At 46.2% G+C, this 22,294-nt stretch overlaps 1 protein-coding gene across 2 annotated transcripts in view; it reads left to right on the top strand.

The window, feature by feature from the left end:
• Window positions 1-22,294, top strand: part of LOC130528396 (carboxyl-terminal PDZ ligand of neuronal nitric oxide synthase protein-like) — a 75,549-nt gene that overhangs the window by 46,120 nt on the left and 7,135 nt on the right. Inside the window, exons 7-10 of one of the 2 annotated variants that reach the window (XM_057037708.1) lie at window positions 1,640-1,809; window positions 7,291-7,452; window positions 12,061-12,226; window positions 14,073-14,249. In XM_057037708.1, coding sequence (XP_056893688.1) covers window positions 1,640-1,809; window positions 7,291-7,452; window positions 12,061-12,226; window positions 14,073-14,249 — 675 coding nt within the window. Of the gene's footprint in view, window positions 1-1,591; window positions 1,810-7,290; window positions 7,453-12,060; window positions 12,227-14,072; window positions 14,250-22,294 lie in introns of both variants that reach the window. The other variant, XM_057037707.1, reaches the window with a different exon arrangement.

Raw genomic sequence — 22,294 nt, 5'->3', positions numbered from 1 at the left:
TTCAGATGTTTCAGGCATCTAAACATTTTCTTGGGACAGGACAAGCCGCCGCGGACATAAACACGCATCCCTGCCTGCATTGTGTCGAAATTGGCAGGCGGGAGAGCGCTGTGCTGCTGGGAATATCACGGATGAGTGAGTCAGTCCAAAGGAAATGGGGACAGCGCACAACAGCACTGGTGGGCTGAGCCCTTTTTATCTGCCGGCCGGGATGAAGTGAGCTGCGGCCCCGGGGCGTGCTGCTCCGTAGCGGGGTCAGACTCACCTCGGCGAGGCTCTTTCAGACCATGGAGGCGGTGGTCACAGCCGGTCACCCTGATCTGAGAGCCGCGGACTTTATCAGCGCGCCCACCTCCTTTCTTCTGTGATGAGCTCCCTTTTACATGCTGATGAGTCCCGAGATCCCCCACTGTACACGAACGCAGAGAAAGGACCTCACACAGACACAGAACCGTGCCCAGACACACACACTGTCACGGTGGGTTAAGCATCACCAGAGCTGTGTGCACAACCAGTGAGCTTATCTCAAGAACTAATTATCATGGCAATAAAAGGGGAGAGCAGCGGAGGCTGGAAGGCTGCGGATTAGAGAAATGGAGCTGGAGCAAGAGTGGACAATGGAGGGAAGAAGGAAGAAGAGATGGATATTGGAGAACGAAAATACAACGTGAAGGACGAGGAGAGGGAAAAATGGGCATCAGCAAGGATGGAGCAGTGGGTGGGAAGTAAGAGCACCGGGAGAGAGGGAGAAATCACGGAAGGCTGGTGTTGAAACGGTAGCATTCCGGAGGAATATGGTGGTTTTTCAGCGCTAACATAACGTCGCGGTTGCAAAGACTCAGTCAGTAGTAAAGAATGACAGTTCACATTAACGGGGCACAAAACAAAACCAGCGAGCCGTGAACTCTAAACCTCCAGCACGTCGGTGGGAATTCTTTCAGGCTCTCGGCAGTTTCACTAACGTAATGTACTGAACGGGAAGAAAAGCTTTCAAAAACTGATTTAGGCCAGATCTTTTTTTCCCTGTGTGTTCTGTTGATCCAGAGTCTGCAAAATACTTTAGCACCAAAGAAATATTGATATTAATGCAGTATCATCCTATTTACAGACTAAAATGCATTAGTAGTATGATGTTTTTTGGAGTGATTTTAAAAAGTTTGAAGGTATTTCCATCCATAAAGGCTCTACTTTAGAGTTCTTCCCTTCTGTTCTGGGCTGAAATACTGTAACTCATTTAGGTGAGTGTGGTTTCAGCGCCTCTAATGACACATATATTTTTAGTGTAGGCATGTTCCCTGGTTACAAATGCCAATCTAGATAGGGGGTGCCTGTCTAAAACTGGGCACTAAACAACATCTGAGTAAAAATATCATCTTTACTCATCCACTCACCCCTGTTTTATGACATTTTTTCTTATAATTGATAAAAATGTGTATGAATAGGGTTTGTTTGCCTCTGATATGTTCACGTTTTAAGCGCACACGACTGTTTTCTGGTGGTGTTTCTCACTTTGTTGTGTTTGTGTGTCCACCCATGTGTGTGTGCGTGTGAACATGCTCATGCCCACATGTGCGCGTGTCTGTGTGTGCAGGCGTGCGTGCTTATCCACCTGTATGTGTGTGTACCTTCCTCCGTTCAGATCACCAGCTAACAGGTGGCGAGAAGACGGCGTCGGTCACCGACGAGACGGATATCGATGCGGAGGAAGTGAGCCAGGTCCCGACGGTGGAGGAGTCCAACTCCAACAGAGGGGTGACCGATCTGGACGCCACTGCCAGCACCACTGGGCTGAAGCACTCAGAACGCAAGGTCAGCTACCCTTGTGTGTGTTTATTGTGTGTGTTTATGTGGACTCCTGCCCATCATTGAACGTAATTAGCTGGTGAAGAAATGCATCCTAAAACGTATGAATTATAGCCACCTTTCCGTCGTGGTGACCAGGAACAAGATCAAATGAACGGGAAAAATGATAGGACAAAGAAATGGAAGGAGGAAACCTTGTGTGAGGGGAATAGTGAGCAACAGGAAGCACATTAGTGTTTGGAAACGGCTACAAGAATGTTTATTCAGCGCAGCCTCTGAGCTCCTGGAGCTGCCACGCTAACCCCCCCGCGTAGATGTTTGTGTTTGTGAGAGCTTGTCGTGTTGGAGATTTGATACTCTCAGTCGGACGGTCTGTCTGCGCTCTGGCCTGCCGGGGCTGAAATACTGCCCCCCCCCCCCCCCCAGGACGCCTTCCAGCAGCTGCCTGGGTTGGTGGGATTTACAGAGCGCGGGGGTGAGGTTGTAACAGTGAAGGGGGTGATGTGTACTATTCACACTCTCTGTTTGGGCTCAGGATCAATTTGGCAGCAATTCATAAACAGTATGATCTGAATATTTTAGGGGGGGGGGGGGGGGGACTGGGAGTCGCCAGTCCCCATAAACATGTGCATTCATTCCTTTTAAATTATACTGATCAGTTTTGAACTGAAGGGGATTTCAGCACATAACGTGTCATTTGTCCACTTTGAGGATCAATTTTGTGTATTTTCGTCGCATCGTCCCGTCTTCACTGAACTCATTCAGTGGCCCAGCGGTGGGACGGATGAGGTAAATCTCAAGGTTGTTGATGCAGAACTTCCTCCTGACAGCAGAATCGCGGAGCTCTCGTTCCTCTCTTTCGCCGGCGGTGCCGTTTCCAGTCTGTAGTCTTTGGCACGTGCTCAGAGGTGGAAAACCGTCTGACATTAGTTTGATTTCTTCAGTCGGGGACACAAAAACATCATTCTGGAAGTGCGCGGTGACAACTTTGGCAAACATGATGCAGACGGAAGCATCCATCCAAAGAAAATGTGCCTTCTGTGTCACTGGTGATGTATTATTATGTATTTGGCAAAGTGTCCAAGGAGGATATTAAGAGTCTTTTTGGGACATTCAGGCTGAGGTGGCAGAATGTGTCGGTGTCATGTATTGATCACAAGACCAAAATGATGAGCCGGATTCATCACAGGGCAACTGTTCGTCTCTTCTAGTAGAAAGTTGCCGCATAAGCCAAACCTGTCTCTGCTTTATCATCCCGCCTGACGGCACCAGCCCACCTGATTCAGTGAGAAACGGTTCTTTTTTTAGTTCCTCCCTGGCCTTTTGTCACTTTGTCACAAGCGATTCGCCGGTTTTCTCGACATGTGTCTCAAATGAATGAGACTCTCACAGAAGTTGCTGCAGTTTCCTTCATCTCAGCTTTTCCCTCATTCATGTGCCCACAATTAGAACAACCCAGCATTGCACATAATTAAAAAGTTCGATCAATGTTAGCTAAATGGAGTCCAAGCTAAATGAATCTGCGTCAGAAATTGTCAAGGATGTTGTTGCCTTCAGGCTTGTGACAGCCAGGAGACAATTTGGTGCGAAACATAGTGAGAAAACCGAATTTATTCCGCTGTTTAACATTCCTTCTGCCCCATTTGGTTTCTTTAAACTTTTAATTATAGCTTCTGTTTGAAAAGAAAAGCATGAAATCTCTAGATCAGGAGCTGTCTGCAGCAAATCTTGGGTGAACGGTGTCAGATGTTTCACGTTCAGCTTCACAATTAAAGTTCACCTGCTGCCTAAAAAAGTAATTTGAAACAGCCTCATATATAAAAACTAATCAAACTGATATGACCGAACGGTCCCAACTGTCACGCTGAAATAGTTTCCTGGTAAAGATGCCTAATCAGTTTCATCTTAAAATAACAGAAAATGTGCTCCAGCCTCTGCATTTTATTGTCAACCTGTCTTTGCTGAAGGGTTGAAGAGGCTAATTCAGCACCTTTCTCTCTGATTCAAAACATCTCCATCAAGTGATCTTGAGATCTCCATCTTAGTATTAATCTGCATCTGCTCTCTCTCTCTCTCTCCTCTCTCTCTCTCTCTCTCTCTCGCACACACACACACACACACACACAATCCTCCTGGAGCTTCTGGCTGCGGATGACTTTGGGACTCTGTCATGCTGGTGTAAACACCGTGATCCGTCAGTGTTGCCCTGCAGGAGGCACTCCGCTGACAGCACCTCCCTCTTCCATCAGCAACGCTCCTCACTTGGTTCTGACATATAAATTACAAGACTAGAACCTCACCTGGATTTGGGGGGGGGGGTCTCTGTAGTCTGCAAAAGAGTCTTCTATTAGTTTGAAGAGAGGAATCGTTCAACAACTTCAGAATTTCAAAGATGTGGAATTTCAGCCTTGCATCGTACAAATGATCGCAGTTTGAATCGTCTGTTTCTTCCTGTGACCATGAAAACTTGCAGTACTTGTATTTAAATCTCACATCACCATGGAAACGATGTGAGGCTAGACCCCCCTGAAAGTGGAACAATTCTCCTGAAAAGCTTGGCCTTCATTAAAGCTAATAAATGAGGCGATAATGAAGGGCAGCATGAGGTATTCATGATGTTTCCTCACCACTCCTGTGTTGCTGAGATGATTCTCTGCCTGCAGTGGTTCCGGCAGCAGCTTTCTCCTGTGTTCTGACCTGGGTGCAGGAGGAACTGTTTTTGTTGAAGGTTTGATTGATGAAAAAGGTAGTGGGGGGGGGGGGCTGCTTCCAGGGTGCAACGGCTGTGGGTTGTGTTTTCATGGCTTCGCCAGCCTGGCTTTGGTCTTCATTCAGACTCAATATTTTGTCATCATCCTTGAATTGAGGGCTGGATGAACACATTGTTCTCTTCTCATTCACATCGTGGACTCTATTCACTCTCTTTTTGCATGGAAGCTCAGAATATTTCCCCCAGTCTTGTGTCATTTATTTATTATTTATTACTCGGTAAAGACTCCAGGCAGTTATTAACGCTCCTTTTCGCTCGGCAAACCTGGAGGTAAATACATTTTTACGGTTGTAATCCCTAATCTCCTGTTAAATCCGCATACATACATAAAAGAGTGTGCATTTGGACACACTTCTGCCTGATTTAAGACCTCCTGTTTAAATCAGGAGTCCTCAAATTCTTCGTTAATTAGCTATTAACTATTCTGCGCTCACGCTTGGAGCATTGTTTTTGTCCCAGAATATTCAAAGATAACTGGGTTCTTCATGCTTTGGACACCAAAACTAAACCTTAAATGACAAAAGTGTTGCGGCGAAAAGGAACGGAATCAATTCTGGGAGCGAATGACATCATTAGCGATTAACGAGGCCGCCCGTTAGCCTTGGAAACAGGAGTGGCATTTAACACTATTTGGACAGCAGCAATAATTGAGGGAGAGCACAATGAGGGAGGCTGAAATAATCGGAGGGCCTGGAGGGAAACTTGGCACACAGGTGAAGATATTTCCTAACAAGCGGCGTCTGGAGGCCATATCTTGCTGTTTGCCTTGGACATGAGAAGGATGGAGAAAGACAAACATGCCAAATCATCACCTGTGCACGCTCGGTCGCGCTGGATGGCACATTCCTCCTGGTTCCTTAATGAAGGTGCAAAAAAATGAAGAATAAACGCTAAAACCGGCCTTAACGTTCCTCTTTGGCCGACTGCAGTTGTTTTCAGAAGGAACTATGTCATCCTTTGGAAGCAGCTTGGGATGGAATGTTGTTTTCTTAATTAATGAATGTTAATTAATGTTTGGACCTTATACGTGTGCGTGCCCGTGTCCTCAGTATCAACATTCAAGCTGGATTCAGTATTTGGATTCAGAATTTGTCTGAAAATTAAAAATGATCACTGTTAATGCTTCACTTTTTTAATTTCTTCAGTCAGCCGTCCATGAAATCATCCCTGTGATCAACTTTGAAAATGATGGATGTCTCTGCTCTTAAGTGCATTTTTTAAATTTCAATTACTGAAGCGCGAAAGGTTCTAAATGTCTTCCTTTTTTTTTCAAGAATCATCATTCCGCACAGCATCTTCCATATTTTTTATGCTGCAGACCTTTTCTGGCTCATCATCTTTGAGGAGAAGTTTCAGGCACTTGGCACCTCCAGAGAATAAATCCCCTTCTAGCTTTCAAAGTGTTTTTTCTTTTTTGCAAATTATAGCAATTGCCTGGGGGGGGTGAGGGAAGGGGGGGGGGGGGGGTGGTAATTGCAGGTCAAAGCGAGGGAACATATTTCAGTCTGATATTCAGTCAGAAACATCATTTAGTCCAGAGGGGAAAAGTGTTCCCAGGCTGTGCGTCGCCTTCATTTAGATTCATTTTCTATGTTTGTTTTCAAACTTCTATTAATACCGGAACTTCCTGAACAGCACACGAATGCATCACAAGATGGTTAAGTGATGCATTCAGGGTAAGTTAAGTTTATCATTCATCTGAACCTCATTCTGGGTTTTATTTTAGTTTCTGGGGTGAGGTGTTAACCTGTGTCTGTGGATCATTAACTGGGCTGGAAGAGGCTGGAAGCTACTGACACTGGTAACTCCCACTGGAGTCAGTGGTCTAAACTCAGCTTCAGAGAGTTTGTCTCACAAATCCTTCCTTAGTTACAAACTCACTGGTCGGAAAGCAAGAAAGAACAAAAGGTGTTTGGTATTTGGGGCTTTTCCTTTTTACTTCCAGTCCTCAGCCTTCTGTCCTCAGGATTGGCTGTAGCAGAATAAGGAACATTCAGCTCTTCGGCTGTGAACCAAGTTAATGATGGGTCTATTTTCAAGCCTTTTGGAGTGAAAACGTTCATCTGTGATTGTCGAACATGTCTGTCAAGGGTGTGTTTCAAACCGCTTTACCGGTCAACTGGACGCCGCCGTGTTTTAGACCCAGTAAAAGATAAACACAGACCTGTTTTCTGCCTCTGAGTGGCACCGCTGAGTCCATCTGTACCGGTCTGGAGCTCCTCCAGCTGTGCGGCTCATGGACAGATGCCCCAGCAGGGACGTAGAGTGCACGTATTGTCATCTGCGTCAAATGTGCACTTTGCTGCGCCGACCCTGGCAGAGAGACTCCTGATTGGTCACCCTTAGGGTGAGAGTTGCGTAACTGCGGCGCAGAAACTCCGCTCGGATCAGCTGAGTGATGGCGAGGACGCGGAGAGCAGAGCTAGGAAACACGCTTGACGGTGTAAGGAGGAGAACTGATTCCCAAAGCTCATTATTGTCAGACTGCTTCCAAACTGATTTGCATCCTCATTCCACGCTGGTGTAACTAATCAGCATTTTCACATTTCAAATTCTAATTTGTGTTTTGATGGCTGCTTGTTCTCTGTGGCATATCATTGATGGTGTTGATTGTTGCTCTGATTAGAGGGTTTTATTCATTACTCTGTTCTGTTTCTTTGGCCCCTCAAACTTTATCTGGAAGCTGAAACTGTTTTTCCCAATTGCCACTCCTCCAGGCTCCAGAAGAGGCGTCTCTGCTGATGTCCAGCCCCAGGATGCTCCTGCCTGTATCGGGGGCGCTGCCGCCCGGCGCCCCCCTGTCGGTCCACCACCAGATCCAGCTGCTGCAGCAGCAGCTCCAGCAGCAGCAGCAGCAGACACAAGTGGCTGTCGCACAGGTAAACCTCAGTGTTTCACCTTTTCTCCCCTCAGCGAGAGAACACACACACGCACACACACTTTCATCATCACTGATACACAAGCTGTGTCTGCATTTACACCAAAAGTACAGATACACACCCACATTTCCTTCAGTTAACCTTCCAACGCCTGAACCTTTTTATGTGCACGTATGTCAACATATGCATCTTATGCCTGTATGTAACTGCATTTTGAGGCCCTGTGCACAATCTTACATTACGCTGTAGTGACTGGTGAATAGGCAGTGTGGATTGACGTGAACAAAGCCAATAAGTCTGCATCGCAGAGGTGAAAACATGACCGTGGCAATAGCCTAAAGTAAGCTGACAGGGAAACCTTCACTTTACATTAATTTATTAATGTCTGAAGAGCCTGTTCATGACCTATGGCTCACTACACATAAATAACTACATAATGCTGTCCATCCAGTCATCATGCAGACTGTTGGGTTGGAGGCAGCCTGGGGCTGTTGGGTCTTTTATTCTTTATTTAATCGATATGAAATCCACCACTGACGACCAGAGTGCGAAGGAAAAATAGAAAATTCAGTCAATCCTGAGCCTGAAAGATGATTGACAGAGCAAAAGAGATCTGCACCGTCCTGCTGTCCAGTCGGGATTAAAAGCAAATAAGACGTCAATGCCGAGGACACTCCTGAGACATCTGTCCTGCACGCGCTCACTCACAGTGTCCACCTAATCATTCATAGCTCTGTTTGACTAAAGCTCTTCTGTCTACATGCTAGTCTCCGGAGTTTGACAACACACACACACCCTTAAAACTGTACTGTCCCCTGATGGACGTCTGGACGTCTCTGGGTGTTGCCGATGAGTGTCATCTATCCCGAGGTTGTGGTTTCCAACTTGTCAGCCCATTTTTGCACCTTCATTAGTTTCCTGACACGTGTGAGGAGTCTGGAGCAGCAGTTGTTGTCACGTGTTTCATAAAAAATGTCATCTTTCCTGTTCGTCGTCAAACAAGGAATGTTTGTCTTTGTCCTTCGCTGCTGCTCACACACCTCGTGATCCGCTCGTGAGATCCGCCTCATACCTGCTCGCTGGGTCGCAGACGGTTTAATAAAGCGTGTGAAGGTCTGCTGTGGCGGTGAGAGGAGGGCGCTCGCCGGAATAAGCTGTTATCACTGTAAACAGCCACCACAAGAGTGGAAAACCTCACAGTTTATGGCAAAACAATGGGAAGAAATGAGAAATGCATTTTTGAAACAGCTGACTGGCGAAGCCTTCTGTTGTTTGAAACTCTTAAGATGCTGGTGTGTGTAAAAAGCTCATGAATTGGAAGCAACAACAGTTTCTTGCCGCAGGATTGGGCTCCGGGCTTCTGTAAAGAACTCATCAATCTTAAGCTTGACGGAAGCAGCACGATATAAATCAAGTTAAATTGAACTAAATTAAAGACGATGGGTTTTTATAATTAGAACTGTGTAAAATGTGGCCTAATTATTATATTTAAACTCCACATGCATTCATAAATATGCGTTCTTTCATTTTTCAGCCCATTTGGCTCCTAATTGGAAGAAAATGGGGAAAAAATGTTTGTGCTTATTACAGATAATTCTAAAATCTGTCTTTCTCTTCGACCGTTATGACCAGTTTCCTCCCGTGTGAAACTTGTCTGCAGCCGTCAGGAGGGAGGAGAGCTTTCTCCACCACTGAAGGTCAGACGGGAGGATGAAAAACGTATTAGTTTTACTCAAATGATCATCACGTTTGAAGAGGAAGGGGGCGGATTCCGTTGCTGATGCCCTAATAGAGTGTGGGAGACTGATTATCTGTGTGTGGGAGCGTGTGTGTGAAGGACGAACTCACCTTTCTTGCTGAAGTCAGCACGAGCCTTTTGTTTCAGACCCAAACAAAGAATCAGGTGTAGATCTAAAAGAGTAGGTGCTGCTCCTTTTACAACACAAGTCAATGATTAATACAGGTGGATCTTTTGATGGTTAGCTTGTAGAGAAATTAGATGACCTTTATAGCTCATGTCTGATTTCACAGCTTTTTTTCCCCTTCCTGCTTCTGTAAGGATCCTAAGAGCTGCTGAGCCCCTTAAAATTTGGTTCTATACTGAGGCTCACCTTTTTATTCTCCCAAATCTGATGGCATTTCCTGTTCTACCTGGTCACGACACCAACGGCTCGATATCTCTCCCCTTCATTCTTCTTTTCTTCTTCTGCTGTTGATTTTTCCTTATTTTTGGCTGGTTTTTCATCGCCCTGTGACTCTCTGTTTCAGACCTTTGCTGCTCCGGCGCACTCCAGTGAATTTCCATTTCTTCCTTATCGTTGCACCAGCAAAATGGTTCCGTTTATTGCTCGGAACATTAGATAAAAGTGTTGGAGGGGTTTCAAGCGCCGAACATCAAAGGGACGTGGCGTGGGCGGGCACTGCAGTGTCGGTAATCCCGTGTGAAGGGTACATCCTCACAAACAAGCCGAGCGGAGTCGCTGGGTCTCAGTCTCCTTTTAAGAGGAATTGGTATCATTTGCAACAGCCTCATCTGTTAGTGTCTACACTGCTCTGTTTCTCAGATCAGTCCACAGGCCCTGAGAGTTTTATCTCTTTGAGCTTATTTTTGTATTGCCAGAAGTTTAGAGCAGAACATGCAAGCTGATATTTAGATATGAATTTAGATATGTACTAAAAATCAGTTGAATTAACTTTTCTTCTGTAAAAGCACGAAACACATTTACCAACTTTGAGCGTGTTCCTTTAGTTTTGAACAGCTTCAACAGAAAATGGGAGGGTTGTTGAAGCCTAATTACTGTTCTCAAGGATACATTTCAGTTGCTTGAAGCTCTAAATTCATTCCAGTGTTCGGATAAGAGGACAGAAATCAAATTCCCAGCAGGTTCTCTCTCACAGCATCAGTGCTGCTATTCATGGCCAAACTGACTCGGGGTAGAAACCTGCAGAGACCTCAGTGTTTGTGGTGCACCCCGCTGAGCCAATGACATGACAAGATAAAGACGTCTCTTCTGTTCCACCTTTGGTGGTTTAGCCCACTATGAGTTTGGCTGCAGCTCTTAAGGTGGACAGCATCTGGACAGATGTGGCAGTAGCCCCCAAGGTCTCACTGTGAACCGCATCAGTGTGGCTAATGTGCCTTTTGATTTGTCAGCAGACCAGGATGTGTCAAAGTCGCACCCCCTCCTTCCATAGCTCAGTTTAAGAAGCTGTCGCCTGTGAAGCCAAACTCATCATCAGCAAGTTAGTCTTTACAAATGAGGTCTGCAGCGGCAGCCAGACCCCAACGCCACGGCGGAATCACCTCCATTTGTGGCTAAGTGCAAGGATATTGGAAGGAGACGAGTGTCGTCTTCACCACTTTATTTCCTGGGTGGCGGGAGGGAGAGTGATGAGAGGCCCTCTAATTTCACTTATCCCAACTGGGGGAGTGATAGGGCTGAAACACAAAGAGAGAGGGCAACAAAGTGACACATTGAGACATTTAGACTTTGCAGTCTGCTTCCTTTTTGACCTTTACCACAGTCGATTGGGGCGTCGATGAAGCCGTCAGCCAAAGTAGCGAGAATCACTGTGGAACGCTGCCGTTTATCTCACACTTGTAGAGGATTAAAGCGCGCTTACAACCTCTCCTTCGGCAGGTCTTTGTGTTTTGGAGGGGTTGTGTCTTCAAACTGCGTGTTGTGCTTTATCACACTGCTGAGAGTAGAAGCTTCCGTCAGGAAATCGTTGCTAAGTTCTCAGCTCGCTGTCTCCTCTGAAAAATTCTTGTGACTTGAAACCTTGAGGTTCACTGGAGGTGAGGTGGCTGACTGGAGGTGGGAGGTGGGCCCACGATGGAGAAGGAGAAGGCCTTCAGCTTTGCAACTTTGTGTGTCAGTGACTGAACTGGATCTTCCATGGATTCCTTTGGTAAATGGTTGAGTCTGTAATTGAAGTTTTTATCCCTTCAGGTTGATTGAAGCAGCCTTTTCTTTAATGTTGCCCTTCCAAACATTCAGCTTCCATAAGAGCTTCTTCTCAGCCGCTCAGCTTCTCCACTCTAACAGAACCTATAAAACCACTGCAGCTATAAAGATTTGTCAGGATAAGTCTGCATAACTCTCAGACTATCCTGAATAATTTGTGCGTATTTAACAGCCTTCTGCAATGAACGCGCATTTTAATTTTAACATTTTTGCAACACAAAACTGCCCTGTTTGTCTGCAACGCTGTCAAACCAATAAAACACACGCTCATGTGACACTGCATGAAAAGTGTGTTGTCCTGGGTCGGTGCGCCTCTGACAGGGTTGTAGTGGCATTAAATGACCCGATGATGTTGATGTTCTTCATTCTGTTAAATCAAACAAGTCATCTGTGCAGCTACACGATCTTTATTGACAGCACATATGTGACATGTGTGTCAGGAATTTAAGACACACATTATTTGCTAACATACATTTTTATTATGTCTTTAAAGTCCTTAAAGTCAGTTCTTTACTTGGTAGCCTAATCTGTGCTGGGGACCAACCAAATGTTGAGAGCATGAAGCGACGCTGACGTTTACGCTGTCCGTTGTTTCCACATGTCTGACGTGTCTGTCCTCTGACCTCATCATCTCCTGCAGGTCCACCTTCTGAGGGACCAGCTGAACGCGGAGGCCACGGCCCGACTGGAGGCGCAGGCTCGAGTCCACCAGCTGCTGCTGCAGAACAAAGACCTGCTGCAGCACATCTCCCTGCTGGTTAAACAGGTTCAGGAGCTGGAGACCAAGATGTCCGGGCCTTACTCCAGTAAGTGAAGAAGACTGGAGCGTGTGACTGGGTTGCCATCATGAATACACTTTTATAGTCTTCGAGGGTTCTTCAAAGCCAGATGATGGTGCAGTTCACTAGTGTGTTCCCATTGTGAGTCTCATGTGTCCTGGGGAAAGTCCTTGGGATGTTTCCACTAGTTTAGTGGTGCAGTGACAAAGGACCTTTGAGCTTTTTTAACTCAAGTGCACCTAGTTAGGAAGGAGAAAACAAACTAAATGAGTCTAGGAAAACAAGAATGGAACCGCAGAGACAGACGGATTCCTGCTCACACACGATATTGGAAGCTTTAATGTTGGATTAGCCAGTACCAGTGCGAGACTGAAACGCCTCCCGCCTCCACCTTTTATTACAGTCAGCTCGCCATTCTGCTTTTTCCTCGGCCAGCATTTCCTCAGCTCAGCACAGGCCCTCTTTTCTCCGTGCAACCTCTGCAGGGATATTAAAAACTTGCTGGTGAAAAGTTTTAACCGCTTGGCACGAATGGACTTGTCTCATTTGCAGGGACTTGGGATTTGTCATGCTAACACACATCTTACTGATGCCCAAATGGAAAAGAAAAATCATTCAGCTGAGTGGGTCAGTTTTTCTCCTGGTTTTGTTGTCTGGTTAACAAATGAGGCAAAACTCCTCCCATCTCATCGTTTGAGCAATAAAAAGACTTTGAAGATCAGATTTGTTTACCTCCTGTAGGATGTAATGACCAGGAAATGAGTTTATTGCAGAGAACAAGAGCAGTACAGGTCGTTTCCTTCGTTCGCAGCAGGTTCCAGCTTCCATCACACACGTATGAGACGCTACGCAGCTCGTGAGCTGATCACCACGTCACCCTTGTTTCCTGCCGAAGGACATTTTCTCCTGAGTTAAGGAGAAGCTGTGGATTAAAAAGCCACCCCTGCGATTACTGGGAGAGCCACTTAATCTTCTCCAAGGCAGTGCGGCGGTTTTGGTGGCATTTATTAATGCCTTTTTACAGCCAAATATTAGGCGGCTGTGCAGGGTTTTCTAAACACTTTCTACTGTTGGATACAGTTCAGTAGCATCATAAAAGAAATGTCATTAGGTAATATAATCATCATCAATTAGCTTCAAATATGTGTTGTTTTAATTATGTTATGCAGTTATGCACGCTTTTTTCTGCTCTGTGCATAAACATACATAAACACTTTATTATAATAAAAATGGAAAATAACAGAAGAAAAATATATTATCATCTGGAAAGGCCTGAGCGAATCAGCTTTAACTAACTAACATCTGCTTCCACCTCCTTCCTCAGACGCTCCGGCCGTACTGATAAAACCAACGTGTGCAGGAGCTGATTCAATAAGTGCTGCCGCACTATTATTTTCATTCATTTAAATCTATTTTTTGTCAATAATGAGATGATTCATTTGGGATTTGTGTAGTATACTATTAAGCATGGCTGGATTCCCACTGGTGAAGCACAGCTGATGGTAGCGTGTGTTTATTCTTGCTATTGTTCTTTCGACCGTACTACCAGCCGTCCCTGACCACCGGTACGGTAAAGAAAGCAGCGCGGGGTCATTCTCATCTCTGGTGCATACTGATGGATGCTGCCTCTGGCTTCCCTTCTTTAATAACTCATCTTTCTCACCAGCTCCTTCACAGGTCAGGCTGTTGAAGCTGAAGCTGAAGGATCCTCATTAGAGCACAATAATTGGTTTTTGGTTGGGTTTTTTTTGGACATTTTAAAATCCAAACAACTGTTACCTGTTGTCGTCTTCACAAATCTGTAACACAAGAATCCTTCTGCCACCGTCCTTCTTGCCCATTTTTGTTATTCATTTTTCATCTCTTCTCACAGTGGGATCTCAGGACAGTTTGCTGGAGATCACGTACCGATCTACTGTTCCTGCGGTCATCTGTGACCCGACGACCCCAAAACCTGAGGTGTCTGCAGTCAACCTCTCCGCCCTGGTCGCCTCCGACCCGACCAGCAACGTCTTTTCATCCTCCAATGGGACTCTGGGAAGCCCGTTAGGTAGGGAGCAGTGTCTTCTCAAACTGGAATGTTTCCGTTTCCTGCAGGGACCTCCGCCTCCACGGCTCCCCTCCCTCCCGCCACAGCTCAAACCTAGCATGCCCGAGAGCCAAGGCGAGGATGCGCCCGAGGAACAGTTGATGTCGCGTGACGTCACTTCTGTGGGCTGCCTGCAGTTCGCCAGGTTCCGCGAGTCGGGCATCGCCTCAGAATACGAGTCAAACACGGACACCAGTGATGACAATGAGGACGAGGGGGAGGAGGAGGAGGAGGAGGGGGAGATGGAGATCTTTGGCTGGGGGACAGATGAGGAAACGTTGAGGCTGCTTAATGCTCTGAACAGACAGGGAACCCCCGACTGTCTGGGGGATGAAATCGTGGTGTAAGACCCAAATCTGCTTCCATGGAACGCCACAGCTTTGACCTGTTTTTGTCCTGTCACCTCAACCTTCTCTTGAACAATTTCCCTGTAAAGATCTTCCTGCTGTCAGACCTGCACAGGTGTGTTGACCAGGCATGTTAAAGACTCGATGCTGCAGGCAGGAAAAACTGAACTGAGGGTTTGGGTTCACGATGGAGCAACATTCACCGTGTTTTGTGTGGGATTCTAGTGCCGACTACCGGAATTCTGGTTACTTCTGTTGTGCTTTTAAACCTGAATGCAAATCCAACAGGGACCAGAGCGACCCGCTAAAAGCTTTGGAATGTTAACGGGATCCATTCACAGCTGCAAAATTTCCACCTGGAAATGCAATGTTCCACATAGAAATATTGTCAGAACCAGAAAAGAATTTGGATGTAACTGTATATATAGTTATATATATACAGTATATATATATATATAGTATCACATCTCAAAACATTTCCCATCTTCTATGGATATTTTCAGACAAATCCCTGAGCACAGTACAATAATAATGATAATTGTAATAGTAATCATAATAATAATGATAATGATAATAATAGCTATAATAATAATAATGTCTCTGTCACTATTATATACATACACATCCATGCATTGAGGATATTTCCGTGATCTTGCATTCTACCTAAAATCCCTGTGACACTTCCAGGCAAACTACTAAATTCTGCTTGTTACTCAGTTTCACTTTAGAATTTAAGAGTAATTTTATACTTTACCTTAAAAAAAAACATATTCTCAGACTGGATTGATGCAGTTTACCACGATGGCTTATGATACATGAAATGTTAAACAGTTTAATTTGAACAGCTCCTTAATGTGTAGAAAGAATCCATAATATTTGTAGCATAACATGGTGAACTGCTGGCACCAATAAAGTTGTGAAACACAGAATTTAATGGTAACAGACTTAAAAATAAGGAAAAATAATTCCATATGCCGACACCTTGCTGGCTAACTTACCCAAAAAGTATCCTCATTTCCCAAAATACCTCATTTTGCGCGAGCGGCGACGCGTCAGTGAGCACTGTCGACCAGGACAAACGCAGCTTTCTGGAACCCAGTCTGGGCCCGGGGAGCTCTCCCTGGAGAACAGCACGGCGCCTCTTCTGATTGAACGCAGCACTCACACAGAAGGTGGAACCTTTCTCCAGACATGGAAAGTCCTGTCTTGGTCAAAGACTCCTGTTCCTGTAGCGACAGACTCTTTTCTACATGCTGACGGAACTCTTGTGGCCGCTCTGTCTTTGCCCTCTGCCCAGTTTGGTTGCTCGGCTTGTCGGCCAGAACGTGTCCAGAACCCTCTTGTCCATACGTTTCCTCCTGTGTGTTCCAATGTATGCAAATCTGGGATTAGTCCGGCTGTTTTGGTCACGTAAACAAAACACACGTCTTCACTGGTGCCAGAAATGGCGGCGGCTCACGGACGGCAGCCAACACAGGGCAGGTTTGTTGTGGGTGGCGTCCAAGCACAATCCGTCATTAAAGTCTTGGTTTTGTTTCACAGAGAAAGGCAGCCTTTCCTTTTCTTCCTGCTTCCCGCTCGTTTCTTTCCACTTTGTCTGCCGTATCAGCGCCCACAGGCCTGAGCTTTGGCGGAGGGGTTTGGTGCAGAGTTTGTAGGGGGAACGAGGCCAGTTCTCATTGTGCTCCCAATCAGCTTTAGCTTGATAGGATCAAAGCAATCCAGCGGGAGTCCAGTAAACAGACTTTTGTTGGCTCTCACTTTCACATTAAAGGATGGGGAAGATTAAATCCGAGGGGCCACTTCTCTGAAAGCTGGCTGGTGTGAAAGCTCGCCCAGTTCATCTCTGTGACAGTCGTTTAAGTGAAAGTTAGAAGAGATGAGCGTCCCGAAGCTGCGTCTGTGACTCACCTGTGAATTTATCAGGACTGCAAAATAGTAGCTTCTGAAGGACGGCGGCGCTGTTCTATGAGGAAAAGCCTCAGCCAGCAGCTCTGCCTCCCTCCTCTGAGTCTGAAATTCTTTTGGGGACGTTTGTGCAGAGTCCATTATGGCCTCAGCACGCGTTCCTGCCACTGTTCTCCTGTTGCTAATGTCCTCACTTTACTGACACGTGCTGTTCTGTTCGATGGCTCTGACTGAATCTCCTTCTTTTCCAGACTTTTCTGAATCCGTGACAGGATCAGAGGGGCACGATGGGGCGAAACATTATTTTCTTCTGTATAAAATCATAAAGAAATGCTGCTTTTATGTCTTTAATAGAGAGAGATCGCTCTCTTGGATCTGATGTGATCTAAATGTGTTGCTTTGAATTTTCTTTTTTTCTTTTCAAAAGATCCATCCAAGGTTCTGGAATTCAACATTAACCAATAAAATAAATGGTATAGAAAAAGGTCATTTTCTTCCCTTGGTTCCTGTTAAAAATCTTTGTAGCCTTTAGTTGAAGCAGAAACACTTAGTAAACGGGACATTTACTAAATGCTGTAGGTTGTCCTTGAGCAGTCTGTTCTGGCCTCTGGGGTAAATATTCCCAGTTATCTGCGTGCTGCCTCCGTCTTTACATCGTTTATATTTCAGTCACAACCTTAACCTTTTTTTGTCTTCATCGTTTAAAAACAAGTCTTCTTCTAGCATCTGCAAAATGTCAACCCTGTATTTCTAAACTGTCTCCTGGAACCACTTTATCTGCTGTTGTGCGACTACAGAGCTCCCATCTGTGACCTTTACCTTGGTGGCCATGCTGACGGCCAGTAACCCCACAGGGAGTTTGGGTTACTAAGGTCGGCGAGATGGAGAACAGTGTGATTTCTGTGCTCGTTGATTTGGAACCTTCGGCGAGGATTGCATGGAAATTCACTCCTTAATTCTGAATCCATTTAGCTTCCTTTGCTCATGAGGGACCACGTGTGCAGCTCCGTAGAATCATGAGGAGGCGCCGCGTCTGCCGCACGGCTCCGGCCAACGTGACGCCATCTTTGGTGGCGGAGCCGAGGTCGCGCTCCGGCTTCAGCAGCGTCTGCCCCGTCCCATTTTCGTTGCATGTCTCCATCTTGACAAAAGGGAGCTGACAAATGGAACGCGGGCAGAATTTAAAAGGATGCTTCTGGGCACCGTCTTAAAGGGGACGACTCCCAGTGAGGCGAGCGCGGACCGGCGTCATCGCTTTGATCGTTTTTCATGGTTTCCTGTCTGAGAGACAGACGACACACACTCCATCTTATTAAAATAACATGAGGTTGTCAAACAGACAACTGCTCAAAGATTCATTCATATTTCTGTGTATCTTTAGCCAACATCCAAATCCAGAGAGGGAGCCTCAGGAAAGCATATTAAGCCAGTCCTGGAAAGTAAATTCTTCATCCTTCTCTGGATTCTATTCAATAAATTAAGACATTGCAACTTGACTTGTAACTTAACTGAAATTCCTTCTTGGTAAAATTCTAATTCTAATCCAAAAATACTGAATGCTGCGAGGCAACAATTACAGAGTTGCAGAAAAAAATTCCACAAATGTCTTTGAAAAAGTCTCACGTGCAAGATAAAGAAAGTCCACCGAGGAACAGAGAGGGAGGGCAGAGACCACGGGCAGGGAGCGGGAGTGAAGTTTCCTGCTGCTTCATTTCCCTTGCTGTTTCATTCTGGACTACACTTGTACTTCTGTCTCCAGACACTCTCCAGGGAGCTTTAGGGTCAGACTGACAGCAATGTGGCAAACGGATGAATGAATTATTGATCTGATGACTCTGACACTGAGGAGACTGAAGGAACCCAAACATGTCTGGCCATAAGGCACCCCCCCGTCCCCCCCCCCCCCCCCACCCCGTCCCCGGCTGACAGTTTTAATGCTCATCTCTTGTTTTTCTATTTCTTTACATTGTATAAATTTGCAGATTTACAGATTTTACAGGGAGAAAAGGGTCTCTTTTCACTGAGAGGCAGCAGTAATGGCCCTTTACCTGTCTGTGTCATTGGGCGTGCTGTTTCCCTCCCAGTATGAGGGAAATAACATCATAATTGAGTTTCTTTTTTTTTTTTCAAAACAAGCTTTGGAGTCTAATGGGGTCTGCATGGTCATGAAAGAATGGCAGCAGGAATGGCTCCCATCTGACCTTCACAGCAGATGGAAACATCAGAGACTGCGTAACTGAGGCGACAGAGCAGAGAAATCGCCGATTATTCAAAGTAGTTTGTTGGCATGTGCGGCACAAATGGATGTTCGCTGCTGTGACTTACTCAGCTGTGTTCAAGGTGCGGGTGCAGCTGCGACACCTTCGGCTGTTTGCAAATCAAATGTTTCCAAATTCTTCAAGCCAAAATTTAATCACTTTCCCAATAAGGACCGATGTCGAATCGAAACGAGCAAAGGAGAGCCCTCGAGCTGTTGAGTTGGCGAGTACTGCCGATGACCTCCAGAGGGCGATGGAGATGTTTTTGGTTCAATTTTATGTAAACGGTTTGAAAGTCATTCAAAACCAGCAGATCTAGCTGAAACTGAGCCTAATGGTGCTGACGTTCTCGTTGGCTAGGGCGTGTCATCTCACAGGAGTCTTGTGGGCTGTACATGTGCAAGGTTGTGCAGCAAAAAACTGTTGTGTATCGACACTGGTGGTAACTGCTGCAGGAACGCCCCCAGCATCCTTCGGAATTGTCAGTCATCTGTTTGTCCTCTGTAGATTCATCAAATGTGTCCCAGTAAAAGAATGTCTGGCCGTCCGTCTGTCGTTACTGGATTAACTTGGGCCCGCGCCGTCTTCATTTGGGCCCGAGGGTCAGGTTTGTGGACAGATGCTGGCAGACGTCAGCAGCAGGTTTGGGAATCCAAGTGTGCCGCCTGGCGGCGTTTACAGCAGTGTTCCGTTTGGGAAGACGAAGGCGAGTCAGCTGTGACGCAACAGGACATGAAGGTCAGGAGTCCAGCGAGCTCGGAGTGGAAAGTGCTGCGCAGTCACATCCGTCACATCAGACTAATTAGATTAGATTAAATGCAAATGATGCCTGAGAGGAAAACAGGGATGAAGATAAGATGGAGGAGGAAGGAGGAAGATGAGTCAAGTCATTAATATTCCAAAGCTGTGCTGTGTAACCGAACAGAACTTTCTTCATATTCAGATTTGATTTGATTTGTTCATTATGCTTCTCAAGACGCCTGGTTTTCTTTATATACCTTTTATTATTTATGAAATCCTGTTTTGGTTGGACTCTGAATGAAGCCTTTTGTAATTGCGGCGTGTGCTTTGTTTTGCTGTTGAGTTCAAAGGGATGCGCTCTGTTTGTTCTGCTGGCAGCCATTAAACAAAGTATCACATTTTCAAACTAGAACCAGTGTTTGAAAGGGGAAAGGGGAGGAACCAGCTTTCTGTCTCGGAGGAATACTGATTAAAACGCTCTTAACGGGGCTTCAACCAACATCCGTTCACGGGAGTTTCACTGCACCCTGGGAAACCAAGCTGCCCCCTCCTCCCTGTAGAGATGCACCTGGTCACATGGCTGCGGTGTATGTTGACCACTCCTCCCTGGATCTTCCCCTGGGGACCCATTTAGGGCTCATCCAGAGACCGTCCTCTTCAGAATACAGCCTGTGAATCACCTCTAGGTGTGTGTGTGACTGGTGTGTGTGTGTGTGTGTGCATGAACCACGCGTCCAGGCGATGCTGCTCCGTTCATCCTTTCACCCCCTCATCTGTTGGAGGCAGCCCCCCCCCCCCCCCCCCCCCCCCCCCCCCCCGATGAGACGCCTCTCAATCAGTCATGTCTTAATGAAGCCAGGTGAAAATTAATGAGCGGCTCCACCTCTTATCTGTGTGTTTGCATTTACACACACACAAACACACACACACACACACAGAGCGTGGCGTAGTTTAATCAGCCAGTGGTAATGACCCTGTCTGGCCCGATGATTAGTGTGTTTGTGAGCGAGTGTGTGTCGGGTCACTCATCTCCCTCAGCGCTTCGCTCTGATTTTCTCCACCAGATCATCGTTACGCTCAGCTCAGCGCGAAAGGGCTCCGAGCATTTAGTGTTTCATCAAGCAACAGAGGTCATTGCAAGATTTCAGATCACGCGAGAAGAGAGGGAATAGCCAAATGACAGAGCACCCGGTGACCTTTGACCTCTGGAGGTACTCCAGCTCTGCAGCCCGTCTCTGAGTAGCAAAGCTGAGATAATCATGCAAATACCAGCGGGTTTATTTTAATTCATGTTGTCCCGCCAACCCCAACAGGTGCCCGGAGATATTTACTCTTTCTGGCGTTTGCATTCATCAGCTGTTTCCTGATTGCTGTTTCCGTCAGACGTGACCACGGTTCCGTTCTCACTACCAACGAGTTCCAGCTCCGACTGGTTTGCGTGCAGCCTCAGCCCCCCTGACCACTCGTGAACGTGACGCATTCTGACGACATCGGCGTGACAGAAGTGGGTTACCCGCGGCTAGCATCAAAGCTCAGGCTCAGGCGCTTTGATGGGTGATGCCAGCGCCGAGATAATGACAAGCCGGCGCCACGGAGGGGCTGCGTGAGAGCTGATCCGGGCCAATTACAAGTCCCACGTAATTAAAACCAAAACACAGTTACAGCCGAAGTCATCGTTCATCCTAATTGAAATAGATGACATCAGAGCCACAGTGAAGCCCGTTTGATTCAAACCCCAAACAGGGTCGTTCAGTCTGATGCTGTCGTGGGTAATCGGATTACATTTGTTTGGCTGAGTCTGTCTGAGGCGTCGGTGCCGCTGCACGCTTGATTTAATGATTTTGCTTTCACATCTGTAAATGTCATCAGCAGCTCTCCACGGTGCAGCTCTGAACTACTGAGTGCTGATAAATCCTCACTTTATTTCATTTTGGACTTCTCAATAAATCCGAGCTGAATTAAGGACATCGAGTCCCTATTTTGATGGAATAACACAGTAATGATGTTTGTGAATGAAACAAACTAACTGCAAATTGCTGCAGTAATCTTATAGAATATTATTATTATTATATAGAGTGTATTATTGTCAGATATGATTTAGTTTAATTCTGGTTTAGATGTTTTTTAACTAGCACCATATTGGCTGTGGCACCATTAGAGAAGTCAAAGATTAAACTGAAGCTTAAAGTAACAGCGAAGGATAAAGTGTGCTGAATATTTGAGTTCACTTGTCGTCATCATGAAGGAAAAATGACGATTTCTCCCTGAATCCTAAATCGTTGAGATCTCGTTCGTGATTTTCCTCTTTAATTCTAAAGTTCCAGGTTTATCTAAACAAACTTCAAGAGAAACGTTTGTGTTCTCGGCCTCCGACACGGCCGTGTGCTGTGGCTCAGCTGCGGATTGGAGGACATTGTTCCTGGGACTGACTTGACTGGTCCGTTTTTGGATGGATTTCCCAGATTCATCAGTGTTGCCAGATATTGCGTTACCGTTCCGGCTGATTCGGCCTCCTGCTGCTCTGCTGCTGCTCTGCTGCTCTGCTGCTCTGCTGCTGCTGCTCTGCTGCTGCTCTGCTGCTGCTGCTGCTGCTGCTCGCTGCTGCTGCTGCTGCTGCTGCTCTCTGCTGCTGCTGCTGCTGCTGGTGGTGCTGCTGCTGCTGCTGCTGCTGCTCTGCGCTGCTGCTGCTGCTGCTGCTCTGCTGCTGCTCTGCTGCTCTGCTGCTCTGCTGCTGCTGCTGCTGCTGCTGCTG

This window comes from Takifugu flavidus, chromosome 7 (assembly GCF_003711565.1).
Source record: "Takifugu flavidus isolate HTHZ2018 chromosome 7, ASM371156v2, whole genome shotgun sequence".
NCBI lineage: Eukaryota > Metazoa > Chordata > Actinopteri > Tetraodontiformes > Tetraodontidae > Takifugu > Takifugu flavidus.
The sequence above is the reverse complement of the archived record's forward strand: the minus strand, read 5'-3'. Positions and strand labels throughout refer to the sequence as shown.